The 26,265-nt window shown below is 37.7% G+C and overlaps 5 protein-coding genes across 13 annotated transcripts; 3 read left to right on the plus strand and 2 right to left on the minus strand.

The window, feature by feature from the left end:
- The first annotated feature begins 2 nt into the window (after nt 1-2).
- Nucleotides 3-5,676, plus strand: LOC101155345 (patatin-like phospholipase domain-containing protein 2). Its single transcript, XM_004069450.4, has 9 exons — nt 3-325; nt 892-1,124; nt 1,220-1,285; nt 1,577-1,786; nt 2,616-2,676; nt 2,817-2,999; nt 3,089-3,203; nt 4,342-4,443; nt 4,987-5,676. Exons 1-9 carry the CDS (start codon nt 139-141, stop codon nt 5,210-5,212), a joined length of 1,383 nt encoding a protein of 460 aa, XP_004069498.1. The 5' UTR covers nt 3-138; the 3' UTR covers nt 5,213-5,676.
- A 613-nt stretch (nt 5,677-6,289) lies between these two features.
- LOC101155596 (patatin-like phospholipase domain-containing protein 2) lies at nt 6,290-11,347 on the plus strand. 4 transcript variants are annotated; one of them, XM_004069451.5, is made up of 9 exons: nt 6,290-6,665; nt 7,264-7,496; nt 7,571-7,636; nt 8,669-8,878; nt 8,994-9,054; nt 9,169-9,345; nt 9,975-10,116; nt 10,231-10,334; nt 10,541-11,347. In XM_004069451.5, exons 1-9 carry the CDS (start codon nt 6,479-6,481, stop codon nt 10,582-10,584), a joined length of 1,224 nt encoding a protein of 407 aa, XP_004069499.2. In that variant the 5' UTR covers nt 6,290-6,478; the 3' UTR covers nt 10,585-11,347. The 4 variants fall into 4 exon arrangements, with proteins under 4 accessions (XP_004069499.2, XP_011474095.1, XP_011474096.1 ...); XM_011475793.4 differs by having other exon boundaries at nt 6,295-6,665; nt 9,918-10,116; XM_011475794.3 differs by having other exon boundaries at nt 6,491-6,665; nt 7,269-7,496; nt 9,918-10,116.
- A 364-nt stretch (nt 11,348-11,711) lies between these two features.
- LOC101155844 (G/T mismatch-specific thymine DNA glycosylase) lies at nt 11,712-19,022 on the minus strand. Of its 2 annotated transcripts, XM_023955592.2 has the most exons (11): nt 18,884-19,022; nt 18,284-18,359; nt 16,952-17,118; nt 16,223-16,533; nt 16,072-16,141; nt 15,736-15,871; nt 15,551-15,633; nt 15,380-15,474; nt 15,005-15,176; nt 14,697-14,849; nt 11,712-12,450 (listed from the first exon to the last, which is right to left on the minus strand). In XM_023955592.2, exons 2-11 carry the CDS (start codon nt 18,340-18,342, stop codon nt 12,323-12,325), a joined length of 1,374 nt encoding a protein of 457 aa, XP_023811360.1. In that variant the 5' UTR covers nt 18,343-18,359; nt 18,884-19,022; the 3' UTR covers nt 11,712-12,322. The 2 variants fall into 2 exon arrangements, with proteins under 2 accessions (XP_023811360.1, XP_023811361.1); XM_023955593.2 differs by lacking the exon at nt 18,284-18,359 and having other exon boundaries at nt 18,884-19,004.
- Nucleotides 19,023-19,837: 815 nt separating this feature from the next.
- LOC101162834 (G/T mismatch-specific thymine DNA glycosylase) lies at nt 19,838-24,578 on the minus strand. 3 transcript variants are annotated; one of them, XM_004069398.5, is made up of 10 exons: nt 24,237-24,578; nt 23,078-23,733; nt 22,740-22,936; nt 22,562-22,631; nt 21,745-21,880; nt 21,049-21,131; nt 20,837-20,931; nt 20,584-20,755; nt 20,361-20,500; nt 19,838-20,239 (listed from the first exon to the last, which is right to left on the minus strand). In XM_004069398.5, the coding sequence occupies exons 1-9, from the start codon at nt 24,245-24,247 to the stop codon at nt 20,406-20,408; spliced, it is 1,515 nt and encodes a 504-aa protein (XP_004069446.1). In that variant the 5' UTR covers nt 24,248-24,578; the 3' UTR covers nt 19,838-20,239; nt 20,361-20,405. The 3 variants fall into 3 exon arrangements, with proteins under 3 accessions (XP_004069446.1, XP_078804539.1, XP_020559462.1); XM_078948413.1 differs by having other exon boundaries at nt 24,246-24,323; XM_020703803.3 differs by having other exon boundaries at nt 20,837-21,131.
- uqcc6 (ubiquinol-cytochrome c reductase complex assembly factor 6) lies at nt 24,567-26,195 on the plus strand. Of its 3 annotated transcripts, none has more exons than XM_004069400.5 (3): nt 24,567-24,674; nt 25,245-25,381; nt 25,698-26,195. In XM_004069400.5, the coding sequence occupies exons 2-3, from the start codon at nt 25,274-25,276 to the stop codon at nt 25,809-25,811; spliced, it is 222 nt and encodes a 73-aa protein (XP_004069448.1). In that variant the 5' UTR covers nt 24,567-24,674; nt 25,245-25,273; the 3' UTR covers nt 25,812-26,195. The 3 variants fall into 3 exon arrangements, with proteins under 3 accessions (XP_004069448.1, XP_011474097.1, XP_004069447.1); XM_011475795.4 differs by lacking the exon at nt 24,567-24,674 and adding an exon at nt 24,797-24,936; XM_004069399.5 differs by lacking the exon at nt 24,567-24,674 and adding an exon at nt 24,819-24,956.
- Nucleotides 26,196-26,265: the final 70 nt, after the last annotated feature.

The raw sequence follows: 26,265 nt of genomic DNA on the forward strand, positions 1-26,265 counted from the left end.
CTCATCAGAAGACGCACGAGTTGGCCAACATTGATCCGACTTTTCACCTTTGGATGATAATTGAAGGTGTGGTGCAAAAGTGACAGCATTTGAACATAATCTTTTCCGCAGGTTAAATTCTGCGATTGACTAAAAAAAATGTTGGATTTGGAAAAAGAATGGAGCATCTCTTTCGCAGGATGCGGTTTCATGGGAATTTATTATGTTGGAGTCAGCAGTTGCATCCTTGAGCGTTTCCCTCGCTTCATACAGAACGCAAGAAGAATCTATGGAGCTTCAGCAGGTTCTCTGATGGCTGCTATTCTGACTCTAGGAGTTCCCCTTGGTGAGTGTTTGGTCTACTTTTGACAGACTGAACATACTTAGAAATAAAATATTATCTCTAAAGAGTCCACCTTCCTGTAACTAATTAAAGTAATACTCAACATGTAATCTAAACCTATTTAATTGTTAAAAGAATTTAATGAAATGAACCGAATTGCAGCTATAACATGTGATAAACTTATGATAAAGCAAATGCACATTTTAACGGAGGGCCAATATGATTTTTAACTAAAGAAATCTGTGCTGTGTGTATATATATATATATACATATATATATTTTTTCTTTGACTTTGTAACAGATGGTGTTCACCTTTTTTGTTGTTGTCAATGTTTCTTTGACAAAACCTATTGTAAGGCTTAATTATATATCCCTATTATATTATTTAAAAAAAAAATTTGAATGAAGTTTGCTTAAGTTTCCTTTTGCATCTTCTTGGCTTCTTGGCATGTCGCAATAGCAAATTAACAAATGTATAGTTTAAAGATTTATCTATTTTTGATGTAACGGTTTGATTGGTCCCTCAATATGCATCCATGCATAACTTTCCTGACTTTACTTGTGTTTAGATAAATGCTGTGCAGATTTAATGCACATGGCCAAGGAAGCCAAGAAGCACAAACTGGGGCCTCTGCATCCAGCTTACAACCTGCTCCAGTTAGTTCAGGACTGTTTGCTGGGCAGCCTTCCAGAGGACGCCCACATTCGAGCCTCCGGGAAGCTCTGTGTGTCTCTGACCAGAGTGTCTGATGGGAGGAACTTGCTTGTCTCACAGTTTAGCAGCAGAGATGATCTTATTCAGGCATGCAACTTGTTTTTGTTTGGTTTTTATTGATGCCATATAGTGGTTTTCCTACATTGTCTAATGTTTTTACTGAAAAACTTAATTTTTTTCAGGCACTTATATGCAGCTGCTTTGTTCCTCTCTACTGTGGTGTTATTCCACCTACATACCAGGGAGTTGTGAGTCAACCAGCAACACTGAATTTATTCCATTTCTAATGCACTCTATCATCACACCTTCTATTACATCTTTATATCATGTTTGATTTTAGAAGGGGGGTTTATTTCCTTTTGATGAAATGATCTTCTAACAAAAAAAAAACCCTCTTAGAAAGAAGTGGTTTAATTCATTTGAACAGTTTACACAAAATATTGTTTTATTGCGATGAATTAGTTTTTTTCCTTTATGCTACCTTTGAGTTTAAGCCTCAGGCACTAACTAACCTTGAACGCGTTTTCTTGTCTATCCAGCATTATGTGGATGGTGCTGTCAGTGACAACCTGCCTCGCTGTGACCAAGGAAACACCATCACTATCTCTCCATATGCTGGTGAGAGCGACCTCTGCCCCCGAGCAACCACGCTGACCTTTCATGAAGTGCGTTTCAATAATGTCAGCATCCAAGTCAACTCAGAAAACTTGTATCGAGTGACCAGCACATTCTTCCCCCCAGACCCTGAGGTAGGAGACAGATGGATCATGTTTGTCTTGCAGGACACAGCACAAACACGTTGGCCATATTCAGAAACCTATGGTAGTAACAAGAAAGTATATTAAGAAAATAAATAAATTAAAACCATCAAAACCTTTTTTTTTTTTTTCATTTGTTTCTGATAATGCTGCTAAGGGTTCATGCACTGCACTCCAAAAATGCAGTGCATATTTCCATTTCCATTACAAGTCAGTTTGTTTATTTAGCCAGAGCAATGACTATCTGTCTGGTTGTGGTTATCACATGAACCCTAAATATTAAAGATAGGTCATAGGTTTGCAGGTTTTAGAGTCCATCAAACTCTCTATTATTTTTCAAATAGAAGTTCAGTCTATGTTAAATTTTGATTGATCAATTCCACAAACAGGTCATATGCTGAAAAAGCAAGCAAAAAACATAACACAAGATGTTAATAATTTACAATTGTTAAATTGTCTTTTGCCGGATTTGGTCCAGTTTAGGGAACACTGCGTTATTTTAAAAAAAGTAATTTTAGACCTTTCACTGTCAACTGAGACTCTGATAGCACTCAATATAATACATATAAAAAAATCATCAGAACTTTTAGTGGAGTTGATCCTAAAGCCCATTGGAACGACTGTTGTTGTGATTTTGGGCTATGTAAATAAAATTGAATTGAATTGAATTGAAAGCACACCCAGCAATTTAAAGCAAAGGGAAAAAACAGAAGAAGAGTATTGGTTTTCAGTAGATTTTTTGGATTTATAATGGTACATACAGGTAAACTGCTTTTTACGGTTCATAGATACAGCAACACTGTTATTTTGGAACTTGCAGGCAATGGCGGAAATCTGCCAGAATGGCTACATGGACGCTCTTCGCTTCCTGCAAGAAAACAGTAAGAATATTTTTCTTCTGTATTTCAATAACTCAAGCTGTTAGTCAAGACTACAAGACAAGAAAACTTGACTATAACCTTTATGCAGTCAGATGTTACTCTTCCATCTGTTGTATTTTTCTTTGAATTTCCAATTTAAGATCTGATCAGCGGTGCGTCGCCCTTCAGGAGTCTGGACAATGACGAATGCAAGCATGCTTGTTGTGATCCGCTAGATACAGGAAAGTCCACTGAGAAGCAGCAAGAACCGAAGCAGCCCGACAAAGACCACTATTGGGTGGATCCAAAGACCATTATGAAACTCCCAGTTAACATACAAAAGGGTAACAGGGGTTGACCTTCAGGAAACAGTCATCCTAAGCTGATTTAGCAGATTCAGTACATTTAATGTTTTTTCCTATTTCCATGCCAGTCTTGTGTAAGGCGTGTAAAGAGACACATGCTGTTGGGGGTTTGTTCACCCAAATGACCGATTACCTGCCAAAGAAAGTGACATCCTACCTACTCTTTGAATCCCTTGCTCAGAGGTACTTCCTCACAATTTCTGTCGTGATCAGATTTACAACAAAGCTCAAAGAGTCTCAATGTATAAACATATTTTCTTCATAGCCCGAGTCATTTCTGACTGATTTGATCATTTTTCCAAGAAGGAAAAATGTGTAGAAGAAGAGACACCAGAGCACAAATTATGTAGTAACATTTATTCCATGAATATGTTTCAGACTTTAGGAAGCTTTTGTGGGTTTTGGTCTGTTTTATGTCAAAATATTTTGGAAGTTAAAAAAAAAGTTTCTAGTGTTTTTTTATTTACTTATTTTATATGTCATTACCTCAAGATGACTTTTTTTTTAACTGTCCTTTAAGGAGACTTTGCATACCTACATAGTTGTTCTACACATCTATGTCTATTTGAACCCATTGAGTTCAGGATCTATTTTTGAAGGCAATCTAGCCAAAATGTCGCAGTGTATGTCATAAAAACAAAACAGTTGGACAATAGGAGAAAGACAAGAACAAATACAATTTAAAACATTCAAATATGAGAGCAAATTAAAAAAAATGTAGATAAAACATTAATTGTAAGTGTAGAATAGGTAAGAAACAGAAGAGTAATAAAGTAGGTGCATTAGCCGTGTTTGGAAGACTTGTTACATTTAGTTTGTTGGATGTTCCAGGCAGTAGATGCAGCAATACTAAAGCTTATTGATCAACATTGGTCCTAACATGGGAAAAAAAGCAAATGATACTAAGTTCTGAAAGGTTGTAGATGTATTATAACTTCCTGATCAGTGGTTAGTTAAAGCCACCATTACAAATACTCAAGGGAACAGATAACCAGTCATTTCAACAACAGTTTTTACTATGACCCTCAAAAAGCTGAAGTAAAAAAATGACGTAACTGCAGAAAAGCCAAAGACCTTTGAGCTGATTTTCAGTAGATTACCTTGGTTTTTGCTTGGTTAGTTAAGTTAAGTTGCTCATTTTATTGAACGTTTATGCTGCTTGATGCATCCTTAAACTCAGCCAGTACATTTGTGTTTTAGTGAGCTTCCGTTTCTGATAAACTGTTTGTGCTGAACATTTAAAATAAACCAATCTACTTATTAAAATATAAGAGAAAAGGTATGGGTTTTTACTTTTTAAGAGTCTGATTTCTTCTTGCAGAGTCAAGGGTTGGATTCCAGATGTGCCGAGAGATATTAGCTGTCTCTTTGGCCCTGCTGAAGGCAAGCAAGACTTGAAAGTCAAGGCAGAAGACAGGCACAGGTGGGTTGCTGCTTGAGTTTAAGGTCAAGCATGATAAGCTATCTCCGAGTTTTGATAAAGAAGATAACTTTAGGATATATCTTCTCCTAAACTGAAACTTAAAGACTTTGGTGTGCCCGTTGAAACCCTCTGAAACATTCAGACTCCAGCGTTGGCTGCATCATGTGGAAAACGTTGCCAGAAACGTTAAAGACCCACTCTGATGAAAATGGGGTTTCTAGTGTTTTTAACATGTTCTTGTGGCATTTTTCTGAAGATTAAGGACATATGTTAAGAAGATTCAGCTTAAAATAGCATTTTTGTCCTCAAAGAATGTCCTAAAAAAAATACAGGTTTTACTTAATTTGGATAAAATTGGATAATCATGATTAAAATACCACTGGGAAAACTTTGAAAATAGATCAAAAGATGATCGGAGTGGGAGTTTAAGTAGCTATCAAATTGATTTCACTCTGAACCAAAGAATCCCAGATACTGATATCACTTAAGTATGACAAGAATACACATTTACAGTAACTGTCAAACACTGCATTTCTTTTCCAGTCAGCCACTTTTGCGCAGGTGCACAAGCCTGCCATCAGACCTGAATCTGTGGAGTCAAAGAAGTGAGGTCATCAAGGCCCTCACATTGAACGCAGGGGTCAGTTCTGGGATTGATGAAGTCACCACAAAGTCATCCTCCCCTGGTGTAGCTGGAGGCTGGGGTTTGGGCAGAGTAATGGGGTGGCTGCAAAACCTTAAACCCAACAAAACATCAGAGCTGAAGTAAAAGGTCAATTCTGCACTTTTTGTGCATTTGATTATTTCTACCCCTGTGGAAAAATAGCATTCAATAAAATGAGAATCTGTGTTTTGTTGCAATACTATCAAAAAACATGAGTAAACAAACTAGAATAACAACAGTAGACTTGCTTTTCCATCTTTTAGGTGTTTTTCATGTTTTTATTCAAATTTGAAATGTACTGATTACACAAAAACCGCCACAATTCCTCACAAACCTCTTCAACTTTTTTTATTCTAGATCCTTGTTTTTAATGTGTATCATGCCGTTTTTGTTCTCTTACCATCCTTGTCAAAAAGCTTCTATCATCCATGTCATTTTGACCAAAGGACACTAAGTATGGCAAGTGGAAGTGACCAAATACAATCACACTATGTAAAAAGATGGTACTGACAATAATCCATCATGCATTTTTATTCATTCAAAGCTTCAATAAAACAGCTTTAACAGTCAAAGAGATTCTTGCATCTTTCATTTTTTTAAACTGCAACCTATATTTATTTTTAGTCTTTAATTTGTACTTTTTTTTAATTAATATTTCTTTCTTTCTCTTTGCTTGTGTCATTTTTATTGGATTGCACCCATGTGGTCATAAAAGTGATGCAGTTCCAAGATTAAAACTGATTCTGTTTAGTTCTAGCTGTAAAGTATATCTTTATAAAGCAATGCAAGTTGTGCAAAAATAAAGTAATAAAAAAATAATAGTTGATGTGGGTTGCAAGGAGCTACAAGTTAGGCTCAGGAAAAATATTTGTCCTAATAATCAATCTGTTTAAACCAGTTGGGCAATAAAAACTGCATTCTTCCTTGTTTTCCAGCATACACTGACCTTGTATTTTCAGACCGGCTGAACACAACTGATCACTGCAATCAGCAGTGGGTGGGGTGAGATAACACACAGGGACATTTCTTGTTTTGATCTTTGTAGATTTGAAGGGCAACGGTGATGTTCTGATGAAATGTGACGCACTACAGTCACTCTTGAACCTGTCGGAAATGTGGGCCCCTCCACATCTCAGAGGCCCCACCCACACCATTTAACAGCATGGTCACATGTTGTACTGTAAGCCAGCAGAGTCTAGTGAGTCTTGTAAAAACATGGTGGCATATACTGTCCTGCCAAATTTTTCTCTGAATTTTGTGGAATGAGTTCACTCAGGCAAAATTCCAACAGACTGAAGGATCACTGAAAAGGCAGTAATATGAGAAATACGGTTCAAATCAATCAGACCGCTGGTGAAAACCTGGTGGAGAATGTTTAACTGGGCCGAGGAGTGGAACTTCTCCTTTTCTGGGTGTGGATTCAGGAGTATTTACTACGTGGGAGTTCTGAGCTGCTTCCTAGAGCGAGTCCCCCAGCTGGTCCACGGTGCCTCAAAAATTGGTGGAGCTTCATCTGGGTGTCTGGTGGCAGCAGCTCTGACTGTTGGAACTTCCATGGGTGAGTCACTGTTGTAAGGTGCAGTACACATACAGAAGTTGCTACATCTCCCTTTGCCCTGTTGAATGTCTGAAGATTGCACAGAGAAAGCAAATTTCTATTTTTCTATCACCACAAACTACAACAGTTTTTCTAATAACTAACAAAACTGCCTACCTTAAAAACAAGCACGAAAAAAGTTTCTCCGTGGGTTCATTGACATTCAGAGTTTATGAAAAAGTTAGGGCAAACTCCACTGGGTATGTAGTATTCAAAGGCAACAGATGTTTTAAAAATGCCAAATGGTGGAGAACAACATTGACATGTAACCTGGAAACGTTTGCATAATTTCAAACTCGACCAGAATCACTGGGAAATTCGATTCAAGTGTTTAATCTCTATTTTTAGAGTGTGAATGTGTATGTGAATGTGAATGGGGGAATAGGACTGTGACTGTAAAGTACCTTGGGCCTTCTAAGAAAGTAGTAAAGCATTATATAAACATACGCCAATTACCATTTATTTTAAAGTAAAACTTTTTGGAGTTTTTTGTTTTTCCTCTTACTTCAAAAAGGCCATGTGATCACTGATTTTTATTTTTTTTACATTGTCCTGTTAGAACAGCTCTGTTTGGATATCATGACCACAGCAAAGGAGGCCAGAAAACAGACCCTTGGAGTTTTCCACCCCAGCTTCTGTCTGTTGCGGACGGTGCAGCGCTCCTTGCTGGATAGGATCCCCATCGATGCCCATCTTCGAGCGTCTGGAAAGCTGTGCGTGTCTCTCACCAGGCTGTCGGATGGAGAAAACGTTCTGGTGTCAGAATTTGCCAGTAGAGAGGAGCTCATTCAGGTAGTTTGTCATAAATACGAAGGAGCCGTATGTTTTTGGAGCTCTTTCTTTTTGACCTTGGTGTGTTTGTTTAGGTTCTCATGTGCAGCTGCTTTTTCCCAGTTTATTGTGGCTCAACGCCTCCTTCATATCGTGGAGTGGTGAGTGCAAATATAAAAATGTTAGTTATAAATCATCATAAAATCAGACTCTTTTAATTAGTCAAAATTCTAAAGACACTTTAGATGCTAAAAATAATTTGGAGTGGATTAAAATTGGACAGATCTAGTCCCGTTTGGACAGATCCCTCTTGGTAAACTTCTGGCAACAAATTGTCTGGGTTATGTTACCCTGTATCCTTTCATTTTATACCATGCATCATTTTAACAACAAATAGATTCATATCATAATTTGTAGTTGCCGATCTGATTCATAATGGATTTTGGTTCATTTTAAACAATCGATTCGAATCATTGACCTAACATGGATCCAAAACATCTTTAGCCAAAATTTCAACCAGTGTAACAGAGATAAATACCTGGTACTGAACAGTGCAGGAGAAGTTTTCCACATTCCTTGTATTTCTTGCAAGATAATCAAGTGTAAATTAAATACGTGTACAAACAAGTAAACAAGAATGAATGTCAAATCTATTCACATTTTAGTTTCCTAAAGTTCATCCCACTGTTGTTTTTCCACATCACAGAGCATTCTTAGAACATTCTAGCACACTGTTTGGTCACATGACTTTGCTAAATTCATATTGTTTCCACACATTGGACTGGAATGATGGACTGATCAGTTTTTGCTGCGTCACATGTGTGTTGTCCACGGTGATGGAAATTGGTCATTTTTATGTTATAGTTAAATAAAACTACCGCCTCTCCATCTAGATGTTATTTTTCAATATCGATATAATCGATTCCTTTCATTTTGAAAAATTTTTTTCATGGTTTAGGTTGATTCGATTAACAAATGTCCTCTGACCGATCGATCTAGTTGGATTGTAGGACCATAAATCGATAATTCATTTAAGTTGATTGATCGTTACACCCCTACTTTAAAATGATGTCTTGGTAAAAATGGTGGGCAGCATTAAGTTAATTTCAGCAGTCTTAAACATTGCCGCCTATATCATTGTATGGATTTGGAATGATTGTTTCTCATACTTGCTTTGGATCCATCTCTGCCAGCACTACATGGATGGAGCCCTGAGCAACAGCATGCCCCTGTTCGAGCACAGAAACACCATCACCGTGGCTCCATTTTCAGGAGAGAGCGACATTTGCCCGACAGAGGGTACTTTCAACTTCTTCGAGGCAAACTACGGAAATGTTAGCATTCAGGTCAACACTGGGAATGTTCATCGTGTTTGTACATCCTTCTTTCCTCCTCCACCGGAGGTAGATTTGCCCAGTTTCTCTCTTTTTTTAAATTAAATTAATATATTTTAAAGATTAACTCTACAGAGATTTTGTCATAAGGCAATTGTTGATTTATTTTTACAATTTGTGACAGATGCTGGCTGAAATCTGCCACAATGGCTACATGGATGCCCTTTGCTTCTTGATAAGACAAGGTTAACGCTTTCACCTTTACTTTGCTCACAATCAAACCCTAAATCTGTTCTCTCCCTTCATAATCATCATCATCATTAAATCTTACTGGTATTTTTTCTTTTCTTTAAATAAAGGTCTTTGCAGTGCAGGGTTTAATCCCTGCAATATGTTGTTGGAAGAGGACAAAGTCAAACCTCCATGTTGTGATTTTGTGAAAGAAAAGTGGAAGATGAAAAAGATGCTGTTGACGGAAGAGCACTGGTGGCTTAATCCCAAAATAATAGAAAACCTCCCACCTGGTGTCAAGAAAGGTAAGGCAAACAACCAGAAAAAAGTTCAAACATGGTGTTATTAATAAAAAACAGATGGTAAAACCCATGGTTTTTATATATTACTTGATCATTTCGGTTAATCGGGAAACCAATCACAGGTTGAGTAATATGTACAATATTTGCAGGAATTATTTATATTATCCCCACTCAATAAAGTTGTTTTTGTTGATTTATGATAGACTAATTTTAGAGAGAGACTTTATAACTTTTTGTTAAAGGTCCAAGTGTAAGAATTTGTGCTTTCAGTTCTGTCTTCTTTTTTTCCCCTTTAGTTTGTTTAATTTCCATTTTGCTGTTTTCTTTTGGATCATCTATGAACATTTGCATTTCAATAAATAGGATATCACATGGACAGATAAACTGCTTTTAACAAACACAATGAGAACAACATATCAGTTAACTTATGCTTTTTAATGACATTTATTTTAAAATCATATGAACACATTTTAAAACAATTCAGTATTAATTCTTTTCTTTCACACTGTCCAGTAGTTAGAAAAATATAAAAACTCCATGCAGAGATTGAAACGTGCTCTTCATCATCCTCACAGGTTTTCATCTTTTGCTGCATGCTTGCATGTGTGTGTGTGTGTGTGTGTGTGAGACAGTACTGTGTGAGGCGTGCAGGGACGCTGCTGAGGCTGACAGCTGGTGGTCTCGGATGACAGAGTTCCTCCTGGTGAAAATCTTGCTGTGCATGCTGACCCTTCTTCTTGTGCCCCTTCAGTTTGCCCTTTTCCTGGTTAAAAGGTAAATTGATCCTGCAGAGATTATGGATGAGAAACAATTCAGATAAAGACTTTTGTCATTCTTAAAATGGATTTTCCTCATTAGTTTTGGGCCTTTTTTTCTGCTTCATCGCAGTGGGATGATCATCTGTATGAACAGGCAACAGCAAACTGTTGATAGGATCAATAGAACGCCACAGATGTCTGCAGAGCGTCAGGGAGTTTCACCTAAAATACTTGGTCTGAATTTGTCTTTTTTTTTTTTGTGGCGTAATGAGATATGTTTAATTTTTCTGTTCTATTTTCTTAATTGATAAGGTTTGTTGCATTTCCATACCTTAACATTTCCTTGACCATTAAAACAGCTAATAAACAAGTCACTATTAAAGTAAGAGCTGTGCAGACTTGCAGTCTAATGTCGATTCTCCTGTGTTCCTCATCTTTAGGACAGCAGGGCAGCAGTAAGTCGTCTGAATCTGCAGTCAGCTGACATGAAGTCTTCTGTGATCCAGTTAAAACATTCCTCCATCCACTTTCTGAGCCCAATCCTGTTTGGAGTCACAAGGATGCTGGAGCCTACCCTGATACTTTTGAAGGCAGGGAACCCCTTGGACGGTTCACTGGTCCATTGGAAGGCCACAGAAAGACAGACTATCACAAATGTACTCACACTCACATGTAAGGTTTAAGATTAGAGTCATCATTAAACATATGAAGCATGTTTCTGGACTGTGTCTGGAGAAAACCCACAAAGTATTCAAAGGTTACATTTCTTTACATAACTCTTGCTGCATGTATATTTATTTGTAAGGCTCACAGGTACATAGAAACAAAAATAAATAGTATTTGAAAAGAAATATCTTTCAATTTTAGAAAAAAAAAAACATCTTAAACATATTAAATATTATTTCACATTGCCAGTATGTAATGAAGCAAAATGCTGTAAGAGTGGAAAAGCATTTATGCTTATTTTGCTTTAATTCAGGGTTTGTATTTTTATGCAAACCAAACTGAAGCAATGTTTAAAAACAATGTGTAAGATATAAGATCTAGAAAATTAAGCAAGTATTTTGAAAAATCTTAGACAAAATATATTTTTAAGACATTTTTCAAGTAATTAAAAGATTTCAGAGCGACGACTTCAAGAAGTATCACTAGTTTTCTGCTCATTTTGGCTGCTAAAACACGGCAGAGATCTCCTTGTATACCTTGTTTGTGAGTCAAAACAACCAATAAAACTGAACTATAGCTCATTTCCTTCTTATTTTGCTTATTCCTTTCCAGTTGTCAGAGGGGTTGCTGGAGTGTCTTCCAGTTGCTTTAGGGCAAAGGTTTAGAATCTGGGCGATTGACCAACCTATTGCGAACCACGCACGCTCGACAGTTAACCTGTGATTTTGGACTGTGGGAGGAAACCAAGGCGCCTGGAGAAAACTCACACAGGCATGAGCAGAACATGCAACACACAGGGAGAACCCAGCCGGGATTTGAACCAGAGTGCCAACCACTATACCACCACAACGCCATGCTTGTTGAATGCGTTAGCAGTTAATTTTTAAGACGTGGAGACAAAACGCTACAACCTATTTACTAGATAAATAAAACGTAAAGCAAACATAGAAAAAACCTTGTCAGGACTTTTTAATTGAAAAAGGTTTCATAAAACTCCATGTCCATTACATTTTTTTTTTTACAAACATAGCAAACATAGATAAGATTCAAATGAAAGTGTTTTTCTTAGCAGTTGTGTAACATGACATTAAAAGGATTTAAGAAGTTCCAGTTGTGGCTGAGCCCCCAAACTTCATAGCACCATGAGTGTTTAACAGTACTGACATCTTAACGCTCCTGCAGACAGAGAAACATCCAGGTAGGTACTGTTAAGGAAGGCTTATCAAGTAACCAGTGTCACCTACTGTCCACACAGCAGATGTTAATGTTGACACATATTGCAGCACAGAAAAAAAGAAATGCTATAACACATGATGCGTTCTTTCAAAGCATTCAATCATCAGCCCCAGCTTCACATTAAAAAAAAGACTGCAATGAAGACAATCTTAAATACATACAAGATTCCAAAACAGAATAAAATAAGCAGACAGCATATTCTGCAAATTTCTATCTACAAAGTCCTAAATGTGGCTATTTTCCACTCAAAAGCTACTAAAAAAAAAAGATCTAAGCATGGTGGTGAGGTAAAGAGCTGAGCTGGTCCCTGCACGTTTCCCTCACGCGCTGCCTTGTTTTGGTCCACCGCTGATGTCTGGAATATGATCTGCGAAGGACTGGGTCATCCACTGTCCGTCTGGAAGCTGGCCCTCTGCAGTGTGTGACGTGGCTGCTTCCTGTGCTCCCTCTGAACACGGAAAAAACACAAGAACTGAACTCCAAGAGTTAACCATGAAGCATTTTTACAGTTTGGAGGGTTTTAACTCCAGACGAAGATTAAAAAGACACTTCACTTGAGACAACTAATGTATAGCCAAGTTTAAGACAAAATCCTGTTCAAGCAATCTACAAAAGAGATTATCAAAACAAAGAAGCAGAGGCTTTAGAGATTTTTTTTAAAGTCCCACTCAGATCATCTTTTAAATTTATTTTCAATGTGTCCCCAGTGGTCTTTTAATTATGATTATACCATGGTCCGGGTGAATACTCGATTCTGATTGGCTGCTGGGTGTGCGTTAAAAAGTGATAACCACATGCCCCAAAAAGAAGTTCCGGTCACCTGTCTTAAATGTTTTGTATCACTGCGCCGGCTTCTTTAAAACAACCTTTAGCTTCATCATCTGGACAAAAACCAGCGGTAAGAGGAGAACTTTCTCTCTGAACTGATGCTTTATTCAACCCATCGGGACGATCAGCATTTATATATTGCTTTATATCGCCGAATCTTGACTGAAGCGGTGCGTGCGGCGCGTGCGCCACGTAACAAACAGTCTGCTTTTCGGGGGAAAAAGCGATCGAAATCGGGAAAAAAAACAAGAATTAAGGACTAAAAACTGGTTAATATTTATTTCTTTTGTAAGTGACCATGGTATAAGCAGGTTAATGGCCTTCGAAGTATGCATTATCACCTCGGTTTTAAACCGAGGTGATAATGCATACTTCGAAGGCCATTAACCCGCGGCGTGCGTTAAAAAGTGATAATGCATACTTCGTTGGCCATTAACCCCTACTTACGATGGCTGCCACATAGAGACAGTTATTCATTAGAAATTCACCTCTGAGTTGAGGGCAGGATCTCTGGTCTGACGCAACCCCCCCCCATTTCCTGTCACCCACGACTGAGAGCTCTCTGTTTACACACTCTCATGCAAGCTCTCATGCAAGCTTTTCACACCCCCAACCCAACATTACCAGTTAAACAGAAATGGTGAGCAATATTGGAGCTAAGCAGCTGTACAGTTTAGATCAGGGGTTCTCAAAGTGCGGCCCGGGGGCCAATGGCGGTCCGCGGGAAGACTTTTCGTGGCCCTCAATTAAAGAGAGCCAGAGCAGGTTCCTTTGAGGAAAAACGTCGTGTTGGCGAGGAGAAAAGGTGCTTTCAAGCTAAGTGGACAAATACTTACTTTGTCGTACATCATGGGCTGGATAAAGTCATGTGCCTGATTGCAAGCAGGTAAATACAGTGCTTTAAGCATTCAATATAAATCGTCACTATGTTACAAATCATAAAAACTATGACAAATTTACCGGCGAGGAGCACAAAATAAGTTCCAACAACTACAATGAGGCACCAGATGTTTACAAAAATGGGTAAATCCAGTGAAGCTGTGGCAGAAGCTAGTAGCTACGTTGTGGCTTTGGAAATGGTCCGGCATAGCAAGTCCTTCAGTGACGGGGAGTTTGTAAAAACATTATAGAAAGTAGGTGACATTGTTTGTCCAGAGCAAAAGAAAAAGTTTGAGGAAATAAGTCTATCAGATGATACAATTACTAGACGAGAAGAAGATCTGGACAGCAACCTCCGGAAAAACATCTGGAGGGCCTGGTTAACTGTACAAATGACACTTGGTCATTAAAGTTATTAAAACAACTTTTTCCGTTTGTTCTTTTTTTTCCACCAAAATTGGCCCCCAGTCTAATGTCAAATTTCTAATGTGGCCCTCCGCTACAAATTTTTTTAGAACGCCTGGTTTAGATCCAGATTCCAGCTCAGAGAAGGAAAACAAAGACATACATGAATCTATTTGTATACAAGTGGATGCATCAGAATGGAACGGAGCAGGGAGACTGTAGCATGTGTATTTTTTTCTATGTCACAACTACAGTCATCTGTCTGCTCCTGATTCACAGTGATTTGAGTAAAGACATTGTCAGAAAAACAATTTTGAGCTTAATGTTCTTCATATACTGTATGTCCTCCATCATCAGAAAAATGCCACAAGAACACGTTAAAATGGTCATCGGAATGGGTCTTTAAAAAAGTATAAATTCTTGGATTATGTATAGATTTAAGTCTTTTTTTGTGGCAAAACTGTGTTGGTAAAACCTACCTGTATCACATGAAACTAAAATAGATTATTAATGGTTTAGTCTTAGTTAACTGTTCAGCAAACAAACACCTGTTGTGGCATGTCATCAGTCATTTCTGACTACCTTTGTTTTCAGCAGATGAGAATGAACAGTGACCGTTGCTCTGGCCTTCCGCCTGGCCCTCTTCGGCTGTCTTCTCCACATATGCTCCGCCATAGGCATCTTCATAACCAGGATCATACTGCTCCTCCTTTATTGCCAGCCTCTTGGCATCCTCTGTTGGGGTGAAATGAGAACCATATAATGCACGTCAAATGGGATTTTTTTTTTTTACCATGATCCAAAATATGTCTATGAATCTCCTTGTGTGACCACTAAATACTTTGTGAACCGGAATATTACATCCCAGGCTCAATGGAGACCAACATTACCTTTAGCCAACTGGAGGTCAAAAGAGTAGTCAACCTCCTCAATCTCAGTGTTTCTTCGAACGCCCTTCAGCTGGTCTCTTAGCTCCCTGAGTTTGATGTAAAAGTGAACTTTGTCTTGAGCACGTGGAAACTGGGCACAGCGTGCACTGGATGATGGCATCAGAAACAGCGCCTGTGAAACAAGAATGGTGCTGAGTCAGTCGTTTCCGGCTTTGGAGTTGTTTGTGCTCATTTAAGACAAATGGGAATTTGTTAAAAAACTGAAAAACAAAACATGTCTGCCACGGAAATGAAAAGACATCTGAAGGCAGAAGCAAACCTAAACACTGCGAGAGAACACTCCAAATTCGTAAATGTAACTATCCGTGAACTCACCACATCACAGTCGGGTATCTTGTGTGGCTGCAAACCAAACTCCAGCTTTTGAGGTTTCTTTCCAAACAGCTCCCTGCAGAACATTTCATAGATACCTGCACAAATAAAAATGATCTTAAACAACATGTTACAACGTTTTAACGGTTGTTCTGCCTATAATAGATTCCTTACATTTTCCATTGAACACAGCTATGAGGGGCTTGTATTTTTTCAGCTTCTCTACTAGAATTTTGCCTCCTTCACGCAACTCCTTGCTGTAGAAAAGGAGCAAGAATTTGATGCTGTTTCAAAAACATTATTTGCATTTTGATTTTTCCTGCTAAAAGCAGTCCATGGGTTTTGTCCAACAAGAATACCTTGACAGGTCTTTGCTCCCTGGTGTTGCCCTGGCGACCATGTTGGTGAAGCCCATTTTGTACTTCACAGGCAGAGTTGTGTCGTGCATGTGGTTAAGTTGATCCTCAGTAAACCCAGATAGAAACAGGCATTTCCCTGTAACCGGTCATTTTTTTTAGCAATCATCTCCAATAGGTTTTATACATAGCTCACTCAAAACAGCTGATATTGAGTAGTTTAAAAAAATAAGGAAAGTACATGTTTAAAAAACTGGAAAAAGTGTACAATCTGTTTTATGGCTAAATAGATTTTTTTAAATATTCACATACTAATATAATATTAGAATTATTACTCACAAAAATGATTCCCAGGACCCGGAAACCAACGCCCGATATAAGCTGCCATCAGCCCTGGATTGATACCAATCTAAAACCAAACAACTATCAGGTCAAATGAAACATTCAAACATTGCAATCACAATCACTTTAGTTAATAATGAAATCTCACAATGACGTAGTCCAGGTTGTGGTCCAGTAGGTCTGGAAGAGTCTTTTTCATGACCTCCTCCTCTGACATCCCTTTAAAGCGGTCCACTTTCCTCTTCACCTTCTTGAAGCTCTCGTCAATCTTCTCCTGTTTTCCGTCAGCTTGAGCACCGGCGGATTTTTTGGGCTTTGGACCAGGTTTTGCTTTAGGGGCATTTGGATCCTTGGGTGGTTTTGGCGCCTTGGGTGGTTTTGGCGCCTTGGGGACTTTGGGTGGCTTGGGTGGACGTGGTTCCTTGGGCTGGGCTGCTCTGCCTCTTTTCTTGGCTGGAGCTGTTATGATGAAAAAAAAAAAAAAAGGCTGCATCTTTAACAACTTTTTAAAGTTCCGGCTGCTAATGTTCAAAACCAACCAAAAACTGTGTTGATGCCTTGAAAGCACTACAACAACTTTCAATTGCTGTTTTAGTCAATATCACTACAACCTACTTAAGCGGACAAAACATATTTGAAATGGTGTCACTGTCTTTTTTGACAGTCTCCCTTAAAATTAAGGCTGACATATTTCTGCTTCTTGTTTAAGCTAAAAACCAAGGCTACATCTGAAGATCCCGTTTTTTAAAGCGACTTCCTCTTACAAAATGAAATAACCAGCTAAGAAAGCTATTATTAATTCAAAGCTTGAGTTTACAACTTTGTGTAAATGAGACACATCTAGATAAGAATGATTTTTAAAAATGTACTACAGTACGTTTAACTAGATTTGCAGGTTCCATCGGATCCGTCATGCCGTCTGGGTTGGCCATGTGGGCCGCGGCTGGCTCTGCAGTCCGACTCTCTGGGTGGGAAAACTGGTAGTTGGGGTTGAAGTTGGAGTACTGGGCCTGGAGAGCCTGGAACTGCTGGGCAGACTGAACCCTGTGGTCAACATTCAGCAGTAATAAAAGCACAATAGAGCACTAATACATCAAACAATACATAAAAAGGAATTTGAGTAAAAACAGATACATTTATTTGCTCTTTTGCTTATTTTTGTTTAACCTTTACTGTTTTAAGAACAAACGAGATGAATATTTTCATAATACGTCTGTGGATTTACATGATTAAGTCTCCTTTTCTTGAATTAAGTATTTCAAAGTAGGTGGGGCTGTGATCATCACTGTGATTATGGGGGATAAATCAATTTTGTCAATTTATTTGAATTTGCTGTTTAAAAAAGACTTTTTTTTAGATAAATCTGGATTTTTTTCTCTCCCAGCACTCTGCTCTCTACAGTTTCCACTGTTGAAGTAAGGTCGGCCTGTTCCTTTCTTACAATGCACAGATGTTAAAATGGCAACTAGCAAAGAGGAGCTTGCTCAAAAATTAGTTACTTCAGTGATATAGAACTGGTTCAATTTTGTGGCTTCCGATGTGGAGCAACAAACCGCACACTGAAAACTCTGTTTGAAGGCTGTTGCTGCCAGAAGTGAGAGTATGACGGATCCGTTTCAACCCCAGAAACAGAGGCTGCTCTCTGCGAGATGCTCAATAGCAGCAGCTCACAAAACACCTTTGCAAACATTTTTACAACTTTAATTTTATTCCACTTTGAATTCAGGTCAAATCCCAAAGAGGATATTGAAATAAAAGAGTTTTTGATAAGTATTTTCTGTCATTTGTAAAAAAAAAAAAAGGAAATGGAAGGGAAGAAAAAAAAATCAAATATCAAATTTGGTGTGAAGAAAATCTTATATTTAATTTAAAGGTCATAATGCCCGGCCCTACGTCTGGCAGTAATGCAGCTGATGCAGATGTAAGTGAATGAAACTGAGCCCAGTCAAAAATATGAGGAAAAACAACTTTTAACTTCAATGAGTCGATCAACACACATATTCATGTAGTTATACTGTAATAACCATACAGATCCTGACCAAGTAAAGAGCTTAGTAGTTATTAATTACCAAGTGTAATAAATAAAAACAACAAACAGGGTTAAAAGTCAAGCCGAGGCAAAAGGTGCACATGCTTTGATTCATCAGTCCTCATTAGTCTTTACTGTTAAAGATGCTTTCTAGCCGCTATGGTGAGCAGGCAGACTCACCACTGGTGAAGATACTCCGGGGAGACAACAGGCAGAGATCCATTCATCTTTTCTTCCATCTTTTGGCTGGCTTTGACTTTATCACATAGCATGCACGTTGATAAATCACACAACAAAAATAGGATGTTTCATCGTTAAAAACTACGCTGAATGTATGTGCTATGGCACCGACGGACTTACAGACAAAATCATCGAAACAAAAACATCAGCGTATATTCATATAACATATGTATTATATGTGTACAGCGTTAATTATAAAAAGAAGAAAAACAGTAGTGAAGAGCAAGAACAAGCTAGCAAACTATTTATAATTACCAAGCTAACCCAATTGAAAAACGACTGTAACTACTGCTAAAAACGTCTTTTTATATAAATAATAATAATAATAATAATAATAATAATAATAATAATAATAATAATAATAATAAAAACACTTTATTTTCCATCCCTATTCAGCACTTCATATATTCAGCAAAGCTAATGTTAGCAATAGCTAGCAGGCGGGCTAACTTGGAATGGCTGAACGGTTTTGCTTCCTATTAAATTTTACCCCACAACAAACTGTACATAGTTGGCTGTGATTTAGAAACCCAAACATACCTCGTTCGATCGGATCAAATCCAAGCTAGTTTCTTCTATGACCACAACTGTAACACACATCGACTCATTAGAATGCGGCACTACGGAGGCAACAAAGGGGTGACAACACAACCGGTCAACTTTGACACTGGAAGAGTGCAAGTCAAAGAAATGGGGGTGAGCAAGAAAACTGTGTGTTGCTGTTAGGTGGAATTTATAAAGGCAGCCTTATTTTTAAAGCCAGAAAATACAGGCAGAATGTTTTTAAAATCAAGAGTTTTCAAAGGTTTTTGCTACATAGTAAAGCAATAGAAAAATGCAAAGTGCGTGACATGCTCAAACCTGTAATGGTTTAATCCGTTGGACTCCTAACTTTTTGAAACTGCTTTGTATTGGCGGCTTTGTACTTTAAATGTACTTTAAATCTGGCACTTTCAACATGTCCACGATGTTTATAATACAATGAAAACATCTTACCTGTTTCTAAAAAATAAAAAAGAATAAAATAATTTGTATTTTATGCATTATAGTTGATTCAAGCTACTTAAATATAATATTCTTTTTTGTATTTTCATTTCTAGTTTACACATTTTGTGGATTTTAATTAATTCAAATATGCATATTTCTATATGACATTTCCTCTATTGAAATGTGTGTCTGTATTTTTAATAATATCAATAAATACAACTAAAACTTTAAATTTCCCTGTTGAGGGATCAATAAAATGATATTGTATTTTTGTCTTTTCTAAAACTTTATATGCAATCTGGATAATAATCTGGACTTCAAATTGTTACAACTGCAAAACAATTTCTTCTGCTCTTTTTTACAGCAAACTAGTGTACTGAATTTGCCACACTTAAACCAAACTAACCGTTCTTGTTCTTTATAAGCTACAGAAAGCTTTTTTTTTTCCAAAAACATTTTGCATCTCGATCTAGACACAGGTGGCACAAAGACAAATAACAATTCAAGTTTATATTCAATTACATTTCCAGATTTATTAATGCTGCACAGTTAGTTAATAACAAGTTATAATAATGAATTCTTGGGGTTCAGGTGAAGGACTTTTCTTCACAAATAAAAAACAACATACAAAGCGAAGTTATCAAATTCAAAATAAATATTTAAAAACATCACCTACAAAATGCAATAAACATTACTAAAACAATAACAATAATTCATGCCTGTAAACAGATTGCAGTTCATTGTGTGGAATTATAAAAGTCTGAGAATCTTTTTCTCTCATGATGAGGTTTGTCTTCATCACTGGGGTGTCTCGCAATCAGCTGATTTTTGCCTCTCTGATGAACAAACAACCCGAGTTCAGGAGGTCCTTGATGGGGTCGTCTTCGGACATGCCTGCTGAAGCCGATACTGTAAAAGGTTACATGACAGGAATTACACTCCTTTAAGTGCAAACTTATATTTCCTCAACACCTAAATTTTTCATCTTTTTTAAATATGTGGTAAAACCCTAACATAAATGGCACAATACCTGAGTGCTAAGGCAAACTGGTCCACTTTTCTTTGCTCTTCAGCATCAGCTGCTTTGTCTCAGCTCTGTCTGCAGCCCAGTGCAGCTTTCATACTCTGGATCCACTTGTTCTTCTTTGATTGAGAGTCTTTTAGCATCCTCTGCAATCATAGGACAACATGAAAGCTTTTATTCTTTTCTAAATTGTGTTTTTTTTATCTGGAGACTAAAGTTTCCAACCAACCTTTAGCGAGCTGCAGGTCAAAAGAGTATTGCGTCTCCACCACCTCGCCGCCAGGGAGCAGGCCTTTCATCTGATCCCGCAGCTCCTTAAGCTTGATGTAAAAATGTACCTTATCTTGTGCACGTGGAAACTGTGCACAGCGGGGGCTTGATGATGGCATCAAGTAGCAAACCTAAGAAAACAGGCAGTAAGAGGATTGTTCAACACCACCGGCTCTTAGAGCACGTCGGTCAAAGCTCCGGCTTTCACATACCGTTTCAGTTTCTGGGATTTTGTAGGGCTGCAGGCCAAACTCCAGATTTTTGGCTTTCACACCAAATATTTCTTTACAAAAGATTTCGTAAATGCCTACAAAAGAAAAAGTACATTTAAAAGCGTTACATCCAAACCTTCGGTCTTCATCATTTGTTGTGTAAATGCTGTAGGCACAGATTGACAAAAATTCAGCGACAGAATATGTTTTACCTTTGCCATTAAAAGCTGCTATTAATGGTTTGTATTTTTGCAGCTTTTCAAGTAACTGTCGACCTCCTTCACGAATCTCCTTACTGAGACAATAATAAGAAATTAACCAAGAAAAACAGTCCAATCCTTTAACCCATACATTCTCCGATGTGCCTGTAAATCCATTTCATTCTTGTTGAAAAACGGATTACTAACAGCCGTTTGTTGGAAGAATAAATGAAGGGTGACGTTAGTTTCTACATCAGCATTAATAAGGTATGTTAGGTGATGGATGTGTGGAAGGGACAGAGAACCTTGATGTTCCACATGAAGCAGCTAGGAAGGATAGAAGGAAAACCTATATATGCTAACAGAAGACAAAACACTTCCAGGTATCAGAAAAACAGACTGAGATCATGAAGTACATCAAGTTTTTCTTTCTTATTGCACACAAAGCATGGGCACTGACTCCAATCTGTGTGTAGGAAATGCTGTCCCAAAGCCACTCAGTCTTAAAAAGAGATGTTGTTTGTTTAGCAGGGGGCCACAGGCTCGCTAAATGGGACACAACCTATTAGGCTACTTCTTCACTGTAGTGTAAACTCAACCAGACACACAATATAAACCAAAAAAAAAACTATAAAAGCAAATGTATGTCTAAATGAACTGATTTTGCAACACTGAGAGCAGCTGGCACCCTCTTTTTTCCCTCCTGACCTGGAGAGGTCCTTGCTTCCAGGCGTGGTCCTCTCTACCATGTTGGTGAAGCCGATGCTGTACTTCTCTGGCAGGTTCTGATCGTGCATGTAGTTGAGCTGCTCTTCAGTCAGACCAGACAGAAATAGACATTTCCCTGGCCCAAAAAAAAAAAAAAACTGTTTCAAACTATTAACATTACAACAGCTCAATGTAAGTGTTTGTTTTTCACGGTCCTTTCTGTGAGCCAGTGAGTCTTGCTTTATTTCTACTGATTTATGTCTGAATTTCCTCCTCACTACTTAGTGCACTATATAGGACGTTATCATTTTTTTGGGAGATCCAAAATCCACAATTCCAAAATTCTGTGCCCTGGAAATCTCCCAGAAGTCTCTGCGTCAATACTTAGTAGATTGGCGAATATAGATCACAATACATTGTGTTTGTCATATAAAAAATGTACGTAAATGTGCTTTTAATGAATCATCCAAGTTTTTAATTGCCAGAACACAGTTGATTCATAAATATCTTTTTAAAAAGTTCTAATCTTTTTAGGTTGGGAAATTTGTGATGTCATATTTGGCGTTTAGAACAAAAAGTAGTGAGTATGTGCCTGAATTGCATTGTGATGTAGGGCACTGGATAGTCCTGCACTATCTAAGGTTTACGGAGTAGTGAGGAGTTTGGACATAGCCCTAGTTTCTCTGTTGGACTGCCTTGGACAAATCCAGAAGAAAATATTGAACCAAAACAACGCAGGAGTTTGAAAATGAAAAAGCTTTTCAACTGACTCCCATCTACTGCCTGTCTGGAAGGTTGAAATGGAATTTCAACATACAGAAATGATTTCCTGGGTTTGGGTAGTGATGTCCTTTGAATGCTGACAGCAGTCCTGGATTAATCCCTATCTGGGGAGGAAAAAAAGGGATGGATTACTCTAGAAATTTGTTTAAGACTAAATTCATGGTTTGAGAATGACAAACATAAAACTCTCTCTTAAAACTGCAATAACCTACTATCAAAATATCCAAATTGTAGGTGATGACATCCGGCAGAGTTTTGGCCATGACTTCTTCCACTGACATGCCGTTAAAGCGGTTCAGAGTCCTCTTGGCTTTTTTGGCAGCTACAATGTCATTCTCCTCTTCAAGTGTTTCTTCTTCTACCTGCTGTTTGGAAGGCCGGCCTCTCTTCTTCTTTGCTGGTGTCACAGCTAAAACAGAAAAAAAAAAGTCTTAAAATCCTTCTGGAGAGCGTTCATGCCTTTGTAAATCTGACTGTAATGTGTGCGCAGAGTAAAACATCTTTAACAATAAGCAGCAAATTAAAAATAAAACCAGAAAAGGTTATTTACGTTGAGGTACATCAGAAGGCTCAGTCTTGAACTGAATACTTGGCCCTCCCTGCTGCACTGTATACTGGTGCTGAGGGGGGGGCTGGGGTGCAGGTTGCTCCTGCATCTGATAGTGAGGGTAATTCAGAGTTGAAGGGTGCTGCTCAGTGTTAAGCTGTTGCTGCTGGTGGGACTGATGGTAAGGGTGGTATAAGGCTGAAGGATGCGGTCGGTGCTGCTGAGGGTGAAGCTCAGTTTTAAGCTGCTGCTGAAGCTGATGGTACGGATTATATGCAGCGGAGGGATTCTGCTGTAGCTGAGGGTAAAACTCAGATGAAGTTTGCTGCTGCTGCTGCTGATGATGGTGGTGGTGCAAGGCTGAAGAAGGATAATGGTGCTGATGCTGAAACTCTGATGTCTGTTGCTGCTGATGGTGCAAAGCTGAAGCATGATGTTGGTACTGATGCTCCCTGAAGCTCTGCTGGCAGTGATGCACCTGGTTGTGGTTCGAGGGTGGAAGATAGCTGCTGTAACCAGGTTCCTGATGAACCGATGGATCCTGGTGGATGGCCTGCTGTCTCATTACAGACTCCTCAGTAGGATTTTCAGAATAATAGTCCATGGTGCAATATGGATTTACACTCTGTTCCTCAAGATGATGCTGATCATACTGGTAACTAGAAATGAATGAAGAGAACAAAGAAAAAAATCAATTAAATCTCTTATCCCCCAATAAGTCAGAAAAAACAAACAAAAATAAACAATTATTTATATATTATAGAAAATGTTACTTCATAAAATAAAAGTCTCACCATGTATGACTAAAAAAACAGATCATGTTGATATTTTTTTAAATCTTGTTTGTTATTTACAAGTATAAAAAAAGAAAAGAAAAATACATAATTCTGAGATAGATGTATAATTATTTCTTTATAAAATTAAAAATGCGAACCTCCAAGTCCAACATAAACGCTATTGGCGAATTTATTGATTAATAGATGTCGGAGATGAAAATCGCCTAAATCTAACGAACACATATATAAGCGAATGAGCAATGCTAAAGTAAGATTAAGCTAACAGTAATATTTTTTTAACCCTGCAAATTGTAGCTGTCGTTCAGAAACTCCAGGAAATATTTACAAAATCAAAACTTTCAAACTACAGAAATACTGATCCATACCTGTCGTACATTGTTTTGAGGTTTGGAATGAGCAGGAAACTGCTAAAAAACAAAGACCATTTCAACGCTGAACATTGTTCGAGGTAAATGGTTGCTTACCGCCCCCTCGCGTTATTAGGGTGTACTGCATTGAGAACACCGTATCTCCACAAGACTGCAAAGATTTCGTCTTATTTTTTGTTTTTACACTTACAATTTAAATATATATTGACATAAGCACAAATTTGTTGCTATGTATTCTGTATTATCAGGAAATCCCTAGAATAGATTATGTTACTTGCATTCCGATGTAATCACTAGGCGGCGCAATATACAGCTATTTTCAAAGCAACTACATGAATTTAATGCGTAGAAGAAATAAATCCGCCGAAGATAAAATATTATAACATGCTCACCACTCCACGATTCAAGTCATCTCTAGGGAGTCAACAATTAGCAGTAAGCAAGTTTTGTGTATCATTTAACATTAGCACCAGAAATATACAAAGGTTGGAGGCGAGGACATAATATTAAAGGAAAAGATAAAGTAGAACTGGATAGCGGCTGTAAAAAGAAAAAAATACAGAGGGAGTGCTCTTTACACACGCTTGCGTTAGCTAAGCAATGTCACCCTTCTTGTGTTTTCAAGATTGCTGGTTGTGGATAATAATCAAAAGAGTTTTACTGAGCGGTTATAACTAATTTGTTTGTTCCAAGAGAGGTATGGGTTTTCTTCATTAGGTAAAATTATATTTGATTTTTCATTAACTAGACCCCAAACTAATTTTGTTTTACTAGAGCAGCTTGCCCTACAGGATCTGCATAAGGACACATGACATGTAACACAATAATAATTATGCCTATTAAACTAGTACATGAACTCTTTTAAGTAACTTTGGTCACGATAGCTTAAATGCTCAGTTTAGTTGTATTTTTTCGGATCTGGTCCGAAAGATCAGTTTCTTCCGTAACATTTAGTGTCAACTTTTTAAACGCATTGTGTGAATCTAATAATTCATTTTTCCACAGGCTGAGTTGCTTCCTTTAAGGCTGTAAAGATGCCAGCCGGTGTGTCGTGGCCTCGATATCTAAGGTTGCTTGGAGCCAGTGTTCTAGCCATGTTTGCCGGGGCTCAGGCTGTGCACCAGTATTACCTGCCAGATCTGGTCAGTGATGACCCTATGATATTGCAGATTTTCATGGAAATGATGTGGGAATTCACCCTGAATGTAATCTGAAATATAACATTTCTGGATAGTTATATCATGTGGACTGGGCAAAAATACAATTTGTCCAAATTTTTATGTTGTTATCTCCTGGAAATGTTGTCTGTCTCTAAAGGGGATGTGTTTTATATTAACCCCCCATATAAAGACAAGATTCATATTTAACTTGTCAAATTTTAGTGGCATCATGTGAGCATAAAAAACAGCTTTTTGTAAGATTTGGGTTTTGTTTTGATGTCTATTCTTCATATTTCAGAGTATTCCAGAGGTCCCACCCAAACCTGGAGAACTCCAGACTGAACTACAAGGATACAAGATAAGAGAAAAAGCAATTGAGACACTTAAAAAAGGAGAAAATGATGACAGATAAAACATAATTCTCAATGGAATGGTTCTGCTGTTTTCTCAAATGTGCCTTGGAGAAATGGGAGTTGTTTTAAAGACTGCAGAGGACTCTTCTGGCTGCTTTGAATGAGAAAAACGAATCGTCATACAATTTATGTGCATTTGAGTTGTCTATTTGAGACAACAATCTTTATCTTTAATTTAAAAATGACTTCGCTGTCAGTTCACCTTATCTGTTTTGAATAATTAAAAGAAAATTTCGTCAGTATTTTATGTAAACATAGAGGTCTAAAATATTTGTGAATAAAAAAAACACCAATTCTGTGAAATAAGTTTGTGAAAAAAACAAAGTTGGAGTGCTTTTGTTTATCTGTTGCATCTTTGTAAATAAAGTTTTTTTTTTAATATATGTTTTTTGTATTATTTTAACCAATTTTTGAAAAACGGGACTTTTTTTTGGCATTTTTGCTAAATGATCG

This window comes from Oryzias latipes, chromosome 6 (genome assembly GCF_053564925.1).
Source record: "Oryzias latipes strain Hd-rR chromosome 6, Olatipes_Hd-rR_3.1".
Taxonomy (NCBI): Eukaryota; Metazoa; Chordata; class Actinopteri; order Beloniformes; family Adrianichthyidae; genus Oryzias; species Oryzias latipes.